The 11,914-nt window shown below is 41.2% G+C and overlaps 1 protein-coding gene across 6 annotated transcripts; it reads right to left on the bottom strand.

Moving 5' to 3' along the window:
• Positions 1–2,131: 2,131 nt before the first annotated feature.
• Positions 2,132–7,643, bottom strand: LOC136464102 (transcription factor bHLH157-like). 6 transcript variants are annotated; one of them, XM_066463059.1, is made up of 10 exons: positions 7,170–7,643; positions 6,184–6,273; positions 5,799–5,904; positions 5,412–5,453; positions 5,240–5,299; positions 3,465–4,829; positions 3,281–3,382; positions 3,010–3,189; positions 2,799–2,927; positions 2,132–2,714 (listed from the first exon to the last, which is right to left on the bottom strand). In XM_066463059.1, the coding sequence occupies exons 1-10, from the start codon at positions 7,250–7,252 to the stop codon at positions 2,538–2,540; spliced, it is 2,334 nt and encodes a 777-aa protein (XP_066319156.1). In that variant the 5' UTR covers positions 7,253–7,643; the 3' UTR covers positions 2,132–2,537. The 6 variants fall into 6 exon arrangements, with proteins under 6 accessions (XP_066319156.1, XP_066319159.1, XP_066319157.1 ...); XM_066463062.1 differs by lacking the exon at positions 7,170–7,643 and adding an exon at positions 6,597–7,019 and having other exon boundaries at positions 6,184–6,274; XM_066463060.1 differs by having other exon boundaries at positions 2,133–2,714; positions 2,799–2,924.
• Positions 7,644–11,914: the final 4,271 nt, after the last annotated feature.

The following is an 11,914-nucleotide window of genomic DNA, read 5'->3' as shown; positions in this document are numbered from 1 at the left end:
TTTGTTGTTGATGTTTTTCAAAGACGTTTAAGCTTGCATCATCTGAAAACGCCCTCAGGACCACCTTTGCTGAAGTCCAGCTCATCAACCTGCTTGGTTTGTTAAGCCTAAGGTGCAACCACTGATAGAATGCAGCCTTTCCCTGATAACTGAGTAAGGTGGGGTGGTCAATTCAGGAGGAATTCGGATGAATTTGGAGGAATTTGTGAGAGAAAAACACTGTTCCGGATGAAAAAAAAACGGATCAAGTCAGGTTTAAAGGCACGCAAACAGGCCCTGGTCAGTTGGCTTATCCCATTTATTGAATAGGTCCTTCACAGCTGGAGAAAGGATTTCTACCACGTGGTCTAGTTCTGATTCCTTCAGAAGGTAAAAAAAGGCAGCACTAGCAGCTTTGTAATTCTTATTTTTTGTAATTGCTACTTTCATCAGGATCAACATCAGACGGATCCAAATCCTTCAAACGAAACGCATAAAGCCTAAGAAGGTTATTTAGTGTAAGATATTTCTTGATAGAGTAGTCACGGTTGCTGTTTCCTAGGCAAATCTTGTTAAGAGAGTCGCCTAGATTAGACCCAGCAGTAGTGAAACGATACATGTAACTCCGGGCCACTTAACTGCTGGTTCAACCAGTTAGTATCGGCACAACGCAGAACTGACATGTCCTCCAGAATTTTTTTGCACTCACTCACACCTCTTTTGAAACATCAGCTTCATTGTCGAAGCAGACTTGAGTAACTGGAGGGGGCCGAGGACTGATGTTGCACCGTAGGGGGGACTTGAGGTAGAGAAACCCCTTGCTGTGCTGAATCTCCTTGATATGCTGCACCATGAAGCATCTGGAGATGAGGGCCAAGAACTGCATGAGCTAGAGAATCCCCTTGTTGTGCCACACCATGAAGTAGCTGGAGAGTTGGGCCAAGAACTGTTTCTGGCGAATTCCCTTTGTCACCATGATGCTGGATAGGACCGCAAAATCGTGGCGAAGAGCTGACTGCTGAAGCACGGCGCAGACTGCGCGCAACTGCTGCCATCTCCACCACGGTGAGGTGCATCCACGGTCACGCGGGAGGAGGGTGGTAGGTTAGGGTCTGAGGAGGTAAGGGGAATTAGCGTCTCGACACCGGCAAGTGCTCTTGTACACGTCGCCTGCGATGGAGCGCACGAATATGTAGTTAGGAATGGGGTACGGGCGCTGCGGATGACGTCCGGGATCTATGAAGGTTTGGAAAGAATCCCACTGCCGGAGACCGATCTCGAAGTGAGATCTACGAGGAAATCGGTGAGGAAGTGGCCAGCGACGGAAAGTCTCGGGCGGAGGGCGGCCGCAGCCATAGTGATGGCGGCCGCAGCCGGGAAGAGGACGACAAGTCAGAGTGTTTTCCCCACGAAGGGAAAAGGGTTCTAGGGTTTATTAGGTAGCCTAGAGACAGAGTGGGGTTGCTTTTGTACACCGCCGATCAACTGGGAGAGATACGTCGAGCACATTTAGTGAATTGAGCCATTTTTCTTTTGGAAAAGTCCAATTTACAAAGAAAGAGTGGCGGGGAGTTGGGCTTGGGCTGATGTGATTGGAGGAAGAAGTGGCGGCCCAACCTGGAGGAAGTCTTCTCCCTCTATGCTTCTTGAATTTTGCAAGTTGATTGTAGTTCGTCACCACGTAGAGAAGCATCCTCATCTTTATGTGTATACCTAAGTACAACCAAAGTAGAGCACTTAGGTAGTATAATATTCTCATGTATATTGAAGTTAATTTCAGCTACGAGTGAGTTTACCTCTTTTTAGAGTAGTTTTGCATGGCTAAGCATAATTATCCCTTCATACACTTGCTAATGTGTAATTTAAGTAACCGATGACATGTCCTCATCAGGGAGTGGAAAGGTGACCGGTGAGAAGGTGGTGAAATTAACTCCATGGGCTTCGGTGTTACCTAAGAGCACATAAGTTTAAAGGGGGTGAGGTATACAGGGGGGTTACTTGAACATGGCTAATGCAGCCAACCAAACAAACACGTTTGCGCTCCCCTAACTACGCTAACCAGCTATGCAGGGAACCAATCACGCGCATAGTAGTATACAACTCCAGATCTAGTCGAAACAAACAACAGCAAATTGCATTGTCTAACGCAGGATAATGGTATGCTGCATATTGTCTATATATATGCTCTGCAAAGTCAGTGCGAGCAACCAATCAGGCCCATAAAGAACACAGACATGTGATAATCTTCAAATGTTATTTACTGTATCAACACAGGCGATTTTGCTAGTGACTACACACCAACTAAACAACATAAGCAACCTCACACCAGTGTCCAAATTACAAGCGAGAACATCAATGTTCCTAAACCCGTTACATGAGAATCTGTACATCCTCTAACTGAATTTTCTTCAGACACCGCAATGTGCGTTCGCTACATCCTTAACAGTTGTCACTTCTATCAACACTTGAAGGCCATCACCAAGCACTAGTCAGAGCTCCAAGCTTTATCCATTAACATTTGTTGAAATATGGTCTACAAGAATTGTTTGTGGCAATTGCTATCTTCCAGCAAGGCCAACCGGAATTGATACAGGAGGTTGTTGGTGCTCCGCAAACGATGGAATGCCATTGTTCATGACCTTAGTTAGCTGATCCGAAGATCGATTGAGGCTGTTCTGCTGCAGTAACTGAACAAGCGATAAAAATATATCCATTCTCGTCACGTTCTTGTTTGCCTATAAAACCACCAACACACAAGACTGTCATCCGAGAAGCGCACCATAAAACAAAAAAACATCCTAAAATAAGAGTTTCTTTACCTCAACAAGAAATCGAGCCATTATCTTTCCATCACGAAGTTCCATCAGTCCCTTCAAGATTGTAAGTCCAAATCCACGTATGGTGTCAGCTATCTCTAGAAAAAATCCGCGTTCCTCACAAAGCATCTGCTAAATAGCAAATATATCACTTCAAACTTCTGCAATGTGCGAAAACAGCAGTAGGTAATCACCCATGATTTGGGAACCATACCTCAACAAGCATCTGACCAGGCGGTGCAAGATCCTCGACAATTATTGGACAAACCATAGTCTGCCCTGCAACCTCATAGGCCCATGTTGCACCTCCATTGCATCCACCACTTGGATCATCTTTCAACACAACACCATTTGAGTTATCATTCAAGACAGCACAACTATCCTTGCTTATCATCTATATGAATACAAATGTCAGCACAAGGAATACTAAGGTAGAGTTTCGGTTGTACAAGGTTTGATTATATGCATTTGCCAGCGTGACGTACCTTTGGTTCATCGGCTTGCTTAATCTTTTCTGCATACTTTGTCACACTTTGTAGAAAGAGCATATGCTTGATTGTTCGATCCAACAAAGCATCAATGCTACACTGTTGTGCAGAAGAAAATATAAAAACTCAGCCAGAAACCACCAGCTTAAACACAGAGAAAGATATTGTGGTCAATTCTTACCTTTGCACTATTTGGGACTATCTCACGTAATTCCTTTACGCGCTCTTGTATCTGCTGCCGGTCCTTTGGTCTTGGCCTTGTACTTTCACCTGGCCTAGCTCTTTTCTTAACAACCTTCTCTCCTTCAGGCTTCTTTACCTGGCTGACCTTGGAATTTGCAGTGTTCAAACTGCCACAATCATCCATAGATAAATTCTGTAGTGACATTGGGGTTTCTTTTGATGATCCAATCGGAACATTTTCGGATGTACAGCTACTGGAAGGGAGTATCAATGGTGGTACTTGTGCCTTGCACACTGAAAATGAATCTTGAAGGTTGTACCTTGGCAAATGACAGCCTGAGACAAAACCAGCTAACGGTTCAGTGCTATCCATAACTGGGCCAACATTGCAGTCAAAGCCAAGCAGCTCCTCAAAGAAAGATTCTGAAAACAACCCTCTCTCTTCAACTGATAATGGATCACTACTTGCCTGTCCTGAAACAGAGTTCATGGCAGTAGCACTCAGATGTGAAGTGTTTCCTGCTAGTAGGGCAGTGTCATCCCACCCATTCATGACTGGATCAAATGCTGTACTTTCAAGAAAGCCATTATTTTTATTGACTCCTTTTATGACTGGTTTCATTGCCCCTGTGGTGGTTTCTCCCCATATTTCGTTTGGCAATTCATGGAGCTCACAAGCACGAGTAGATCCAGCAGGACCAACCTCTTGGATCACATCACTCTGAACAAATGGAGCGTCATTGTCAAACAAAGTGGATTTCTGCTCAGCATCTGTAGAAACTATTGATGAGTGCGAATCCAGGAAGCTTGATGATTTTTCACTTTGAAGGCAATATCGTAGCTTGTTAGGTGTGCATGACAGCCCGTGCTCTATTCTTTGAAGATTGGTAAAATTTGAAAAACTTGTAGCTCCACTTGCCCAACTAGAACCAGGCTGTTTAGCAGATTTGAATTGTTGAGCACTTCCTGGAATATTATTGTGCCGCAAATTGCTGTCACTTTGAAATACTTTAAGAGTACTTATTGACTTGGAGTTCACTGGCATGGCCACTATGTGAGGATTCAGACCACTGAAACTTTTATTGGATGTGTAACCATTAAAGCAATGCAGAGAGTGATTAGTTGAAGTAATTGCAAAGTTCTTCAGAGAATCTACGGATATTGTGTTCTCCAGCCTTGAGTTTTCTGGTCCAGCCTTAATACGTACAAGACCCTCTGTAGTGCTTGGAGAATCGAGTTGAAATTGTGGATTGTACATGAAAGCATCTTTCTGAGCATCTTTGGATGAAGGAGGCCATGAAAGACTTTCCATCAGAAATGTTGCACCTTTAACTTGATCCAGAAACTCTAAGCTTTCAGAAACCTGTAAATGTGAAATTTTGAGTAATTATGAGAATGTATGCACATTATGATTCCCTAGTAAAAAAAAAAATTTGTTCAGACTGCAGATATGATCGCACATTATAATTTTTTTTGAGTAATCATGAGAATGTATGCACATTATGATCGCACAGTTTCTTTATTTCCTAGTGCAGACTGCAGGCAAGACAACATTTTCTCATCATGTGCATTTTCAGAAATTTTGATTATTCATTGTGAAATCATGATTCAAAGTGCAATTTCTCGAGATCTGCTATGAATCTAAAGATAGCATCTTAAGGGAAACTAGTACAAAATTGTTCTTGTAACAACCAAAATGAAGACACCATGATCATGGGTAGTCTTTTCTGCTAGAATCATGTGAAAGTTGCTTTCAAAAACTAGAATGCTAACCTTTTGCATGGAACCGAACTGTGCCACACCAAACGCAGGCATAGGTACTACTGCAATAGTCTGTAGAAGATGTGTACTTTTCAGTAATTGGTCAATAGTTTTGTAATATTTTTAAGTAATGAACTGGTTTCTGCTGTTTATGTTTACAAGGTAAAAGAAATAGAGCAAAAACCTTTATTCCGCTTAGGAACTGATGTTGCCACCAAGTATAACCCTACAAGAAGGTAACCGTCCTCTGTTAAAACAAGGAAACTTCTTACTTTCTGCAACAAATTAGCCAAACAAAATGTAGACAAACTTGATGCATGGCGGTTTATTTTAACAACCTAAGTGTTCATTTGCTCAACAACCATGTTTGTGGTGTCAAGGCGTTTTCAACATACAAAATCTTCAAGGAAAATGGTTATCTTTTCTGCTTATCCGTAATATTTCCTTTTGTTTTTCCACATGCTTTTTAGAGTTCCCGCATGTGGGGGTATTAGTTATAATAATATAAACTAGTAAAAACTGCAGTCTGGAGAGGACCTAACCAAGGTAGAACATGAAAGGAAATATGCACCTGACATAAACCTAGGTTATCTGCATCGCTTATCTGAGACAAACTGAAGGGGATGTCACCAGAAATCCATTGGTACTCCCCACTTATTAGAGCCCTTCCTATGAGGCTGCAATAAAAAGGTGTGACATTATCAATATGCAGTTGGAACTTTGGAAGTACATCCTCAATAGAGCAGAGAACATTGAAATATCATTCAAAAAAAAATCTAGACAAAATAATTGCCCTGAATGATGCAACAGGAAAAAAAAATGTCCAAATAAAACTGGGCTTGTACTATTCAAATTATGCTTAAAAAAGCATATAAACTTGGAGGCACCAAGATATATCAACCAAGAAGACTCGCAAAAGATCAATCGAATCAAGCATGAAAAAATAATTGCCATACCCTTCTCCGACGACATGGACCTGATTGACCATCTTCTCAACCACTTTTCTTGCTTCATCTTCACAGTGGCATTCTCCTACAGTAAGCAACCTAATATGCCAAACCAAGCATCAGTAAACAACTAGTACTGCGCAGATAAACATGACAATAAACGAGAGAAAAAAAAAGGAAGAAAGTGATTGACCATGGACAACTTTTACCGATGTGCCAAAAAAGAAACAGATATACTCCGTATATACAAAAGAGGAGACAATCTTTCTGTCATTATTTTTAATGGAGTTCAGTGTCCTTGTGTAGGAAATGGGGGAAAGGAAAAGAGAAACCGTTTACAGCCCAGAGGACTTGTATTCAGCGCGCATAGCTGTAAGCGCTTCAACAAGGAGGTAGGTTTGAGGATGACAGGTAGACGTATCGATAAGGGAGGAAGATACGCGTATGCTCTCTGCTAACCAAAGCAAGAACGAGCACAGAAGCAGTGGAGTTCAGATAGCTTTCCCTTGTTCCATCCCTTGAAGGAAACTGAAAAACGGATCCGTTCTACAAAACGAAACTGCAGTGTGCAGGCTTGAGATCCCAATGCGCACTTCGCAGGCTGTGTCGTTAGTCACAAGTTTGGGCACTCGTTATTTGGACAAACATAGAGAAAAACAGAAAAAACATTAGTAGCATTATTACAACACAAAAGTATCACCAAACAACTTGTGGAACCAAAGAGCTAGCAACACACACAAATGCTGCAACAGTTCCAAACAAAACGAAACTGGCCACAGAGTATCCTTCTGTCTCCCTCGCCCCTTCTCCGTAACAACCAGTAATCCACCGACAAAAGAGGTCTAAAAGACTAAAACACAGCCGCCCCCCCCCCCCCCCCCCCCCCCCCCCTAAAAAAAAAACTGACGAAGCACTCTAGATTGCGGTACCGTGAATGTTCTGTATTCGTAGCCATGCGCTTAACAGAAGTGCAGTGCAGATCTACTGTTACTCACCGTGGGTCGCGACGGTCGGGGCGCCAGATCGCGCCGTAGGACCAGCCCCCGGCGCGGCACAGCGCTCCCAGCGCTCCCGCCATCGAGGTAAGCAGCAAGCTACACCGCCGGTCGTCTCGAAGCAAGCGGCTAGTATAGTAATCTGCGGGGAGTGCAAGGGTTTAAGCGCGGAGCGCGCGGCGCGATAAATAAGCGGGAGCGATGGGCTGGACGAGCCGAGGCGAGGTGGGACGTGGGAGACCGGTAGGGCAGGAGGCGCTCCGCATCTGGCAGCTAGTGGAGGCGTGGGGCAGAGTCACACACAGGATCCCGCGGGGCTCGGGCGCTCGATCGGAGGACTGAGGATAGGGAGCGGGCGGGTAGGTCTGGTCGTTTTCCCGTGTTTTTGGGGGAAATCGCCAGCCAGCGAATGGAGCAGGACGGTGCCACTGCCGCCGTGCCGGCCAGGGCGTTTCGGTTCGGCCGGCCACGACTGATCGAGATCGTGAGACTGCTCCTGGACTCCTGGCAAAACTGTGGTTACAAAGGAAATCGCTAGTGTTTTCCAGGCACGTGAGCAAAATACTACTAGTACAACGGACGGAGCTTAATTGGACGATGCATAACGTAGCCATGATGATTAAAATGGGGAAGTGTTTTTTTTCTCTCTCTCTGAAAAGAACAGGTCACTGATGTACTATAGGGTTATTAGTAGTAGTATGTGCTTATTTACACCCTACTGCCGGTAGTCGGCTACTTTTCCAAAAGAACATTGAGTTGATTTCGACAGTCCACCTTGTGTCTCTCTGAACTTTTTCTGCCAAGATCCAGATCGATAGTCCTATATCCATCTTTTAAATTGTATGCGGTTTATAATTCCAAATTTTCAATGGTATTTGGTTATTTAATTTACCTGTGTCTAAGCACGTAGCTGCAATTAGTCGTGACCACCGGCCGGCGTCATTTTCGTCGCCCACACTCAAAGAGATCTGCTGTGGATTATGCAAGGTATAATACGGATTAAGTTGGCATCAACCAGTGGTTAGTGCTAGCCATAGAGACCAAAATTAATGTCCAGTACTGCACCATGACGCGTACCTGAGATCAACATGTGGGAAGCAGGTTTGTATCGGCTCCATAATAATTAAGTAATGTGGTAAAGCCTGCAAAATATGAACTGACAGACAGTTAATTAGACACTAGTCAAGCTCAACAGCAAGCGAATATACAAGCATAATGTCTTGTCTCATCTATACAATGGAATGACGGATTAGATAAAAGTAACTGAAACAAGAACATGTTCTATTTTGCATGAGTGATTATTTCGCCATTTAATTTTGTCCCTCCTAGAATTTTCAGACATATATGGAGATTTACATGCTCTTGATTGTCATCGTCATGACTCATGTACCATTGTTTCAGTTTTTGATGACTAAACATGAAAGGATATAAATCACTCTATCTTAAAATAAGTGTTGCTACAGTATTCGTGTCAATCAAACTTTCTTAAGTTTGAATAAATTTATAAAAAAAATATTAGCAATATTTATATCTAGAAATAAACTTATTATGAAAATATATTCAATGATCTATCTAATAATACTAATTATATACTGTAAATATTAATATTTTCTTGTATATATTTGGTCAAAATTAAAAGTGATGGACTCCTCTAAAAACGAGAACGACACTTATTTTAAGATGGATGGAGTATATATATGCGGTTAAATAGATACTCCATCCGTCTCACAAAGTATATCGTGTCTAGCTAGGACAAGTACATGGCACTCACAATAGCATCATTTCCTACACAAAATGGCTGCATGTTGTCTATAGGACAAGACTACAAGTCTACAAGAGCACATTGCATCCACTACCTCAAAAAAATTCCCATTGTGGCAATGCAAACCCCACGTATTTGTAGGAATCTTGACTAAGATGACGACGGCTTTAGAAGAAGCTCGTAGTGAATGCGCATTCCTACAAATCGATATAGTAGGTACTGATTAACCGCTTAAACGAAGTGCGTGGTAACTGCCCTCGATCCTACAAAACATATACCCATACGCATATGTTCTTCCTTTTGTTTAAGATGAAAAGAGGGTTTTCTCCAGTTCCAAAGTGGAATTAAGCGAGTTTAAACACAGATTTAAGCTTAGTACTGTACTACATGTTAGCATCGGTTAGCAGTTAGCAACCATCGTGTTTTGCTATATACTACTGTAGTATGACCCATAACCCATCCAGCATGTCAGCAAAAACTAGACCAAGGCCTTGTTTAGATTGCAAGTTTTTTCACTCTCTCTCCATCACATCAAATCTTTGGACACATGCATGGAGTATTAAATGTAGATAAAAAAATAACTAATTACACAGTTTGATTGTAAATTACGAGACGAATCTTTTGAGCCTAGTTAGGCCATGAGTGGACAATAATTGTCAAATACAAACGAATGTGCTACAGTGCCAAATACGGATTCCTAACCCTAATCTAAACAAGGCCCAACCGAAAACCTACTACAGTACATATTACACGTGGCGATATGATTCATAAAGTTTGCCAGAAGAATAAGCGCCATGTTCGTTTGAGCTTATTTGGCTGATAAACCATGGTTGAAAGTACTGTTAGCTAATTTAATATGAGAGAAAAATATTATTCATTGACTGAAAAAATATGACTTATAAGTCAAACAAGCTCACGCGAACAGGGCCAATAATTATTGTTCTTCATCTCTCTATTCCCCGGTCTACATGAGAGCTGGACCACCAAAGTTTCTTGCTCCAAATCCGTCCAAGGATATGTTTGGCCACCTACGAGGCTACGACCGAGAGGCTACCAAGAGAATATTTCTAGGGTTCCCTTCCTTCCCCGCTGCTTTTGAGGTGATATATGCCTGCGACTTCATGATTGTCCTCCGCATACCCTAACCATTCCACCATCATCTTGCTAGTTGGTTGGTAAGGCAAGAGGGAAAGGATCAGACAGAGGACGATGCAAATCTTCTTTTCCAGCAAGCGTGCACTAGCTAGCTATAGTTGCAACAGGAACAATGGGTGGGATCTTTCTGGTGACATTAACTGATGTACTCCTTCAACTAACCTAGCGCTCCGGTACGTCTTAGAAACTTATATTTTAGATATTCAGGCGTTCGGCTGGTCATGTCCTGGCTTGTTCCTGCTTGTTTTAGCTTATTCCCTCTCACAGAATACTATTCAATCATCCAAAACCATCCAAAATCAGCCCAAAGGCTACCAGTTTCAATGTTGTAGATAAATTTAATACTTACAACTAATAAAAATTGATTATCTTTGCCCCACTTAGATATCTTTTAGGCCATGTTCACTTTGCTGAAAAGTCATGGCTGAAAGTACTGTTCGCTGATTTGTTGTGAGAGAAAATACTGTTCATTCGCTGAAATAGTACGGCTTATAAGACAAACGAACATGGTCATAGTCTTTATTTGGTTATGATAAATTTACCGTATACTTTATATGTATTTTCATCCATTGTATCGTACCCCTGTCTGTTTTAATATATATTTATTACTTGAAGTCTTAGTTTAAGTTATATTAGTTCTTGTTGCATCTATTTCGTGACATCATGGATCTACATATTAGTATTCAACTTTTAATCTTATTAGCTGTGGCAATATTTTTATCCAAGTGTTAAGTTCAGACTCTATTGCTCATATATATTTTATCTTTTATTCAAAATCCCTTTTACATTTTTATTAAAAATAAACTATAGGTTCTAGATCCCTTTTACATGTCTTCCTTGTGAAGATTAACATGGACGCACAGTTAGGGACACCTAATTAGTAATGGTAATATGATGATTATACTCTATCGAATTGATGGCCGGATACTTTTCTATTTTTGAGAATTTCTAGGATTAATCTTTTTTCTCTAGCACAAATCGTGAGGTCTAACGCCTAGTAATAGTACTGTTACTAATTAGCAAAGGTATTTTTTGCAAATATGAATTGGTGATAGAGATTTGAAGCACTAAGTAAACTGGGCTAGCTGATTAAAGCTCTAGAGGGAGGCCAATGCCTATAGCAAGACTACATACTGAAGTGTCATAATATTGCCCCCCCCCATCCCTAGCTCTCCAGGATATACTCTGCCTAGGTCAATGACACTACATACTGAAGTGTCACTTTTGTAAATCAACTCCCACATTTCTCAAGCCAAACCACTTTGTGAAAAGAAGTGAAGAAGACCTGGTAAAAAAATTGGCATGTACTACTTCCGTCCTGAAAAGGATGCAATTTTAATTCTGTTCTTAGTTAAAAGATCTAAAGTTTGATTAATTTTATAAAAGAGTATACTAATACTAATATTTGTGTCCCCTTTTTAATGAAGAATCTAATGATATTTTTAGTATCATAATTAATACTTTTTATATATAAATGTGGTCAAATTCATAATGTTTTTACTTTGTACTATGCAAGAATTGCATTCTTTTTTTGGAAGGAGGGTGTAGGTTTTAATTTTGTCCATATAATGATAAGCTACTCACTGGATTTTATATGCATATAAGTACTAGTATAAAGCAATATTGCATACATTGAGTCAAAATCATAATTAGACACAATATAACTCAATAAATCCAATCGTAGAATGGATTTAAGATCTCTAGCCGTCGTCGGCATCGTCGTTGCTATGTTTCCTTTTAACTCCATGGATGCTCAGAGTACGTTGCATAAAACTAACAGTAGAGGACTGATAGCAGAGGCTACACCTGTCTAGACTCAAATTAAAAC

This window comes from Miscanthus floridulus, chromosome 7, assembly GCF_019320115.1.
Source record: "Miscanthus floridulus cultivar M001 chromosome 7, ASM1932011v1, whole genome shotgun sequence".
In the NCBI taxonomy this organism is placed as follows: domain Eukaryota; kingdom Viridiplantae; phylum Streptophyta; class Magnoliopsida; order Poales; family Poaceae; genus Miscanthus; species Miscanthus floridulus.
The sequence above is the reverse complement of the archived record's forward strand: the minus strand, read 5'-3'. Positions and strand labels throughout refer to the sequence as shown.

Coding starts and splice junctions, on each gene's coding strand:
- LOC136464102 (XM_066463059.1), bottom strand. CDS start 7,252: ATGGCGGGAGCGCTGGGAGCGCTGTGCCGCGCCGGGGGCTGGTCCTAC. Junction 2,928..3,009: donor CTGGTCAGATGCTTGTTGAG/GTATGGTTCCCA, acceptor TTTGCTATTTAG/CAGATGCTTTGTGAGGAACG. Junction 2,715..2,798: donor TGGCTCGATTTCTTGTTGAG/GTAAAGAAACTC, acceptor GTGGTTTTATAG/GCAAACAAGAACGTGACGAG.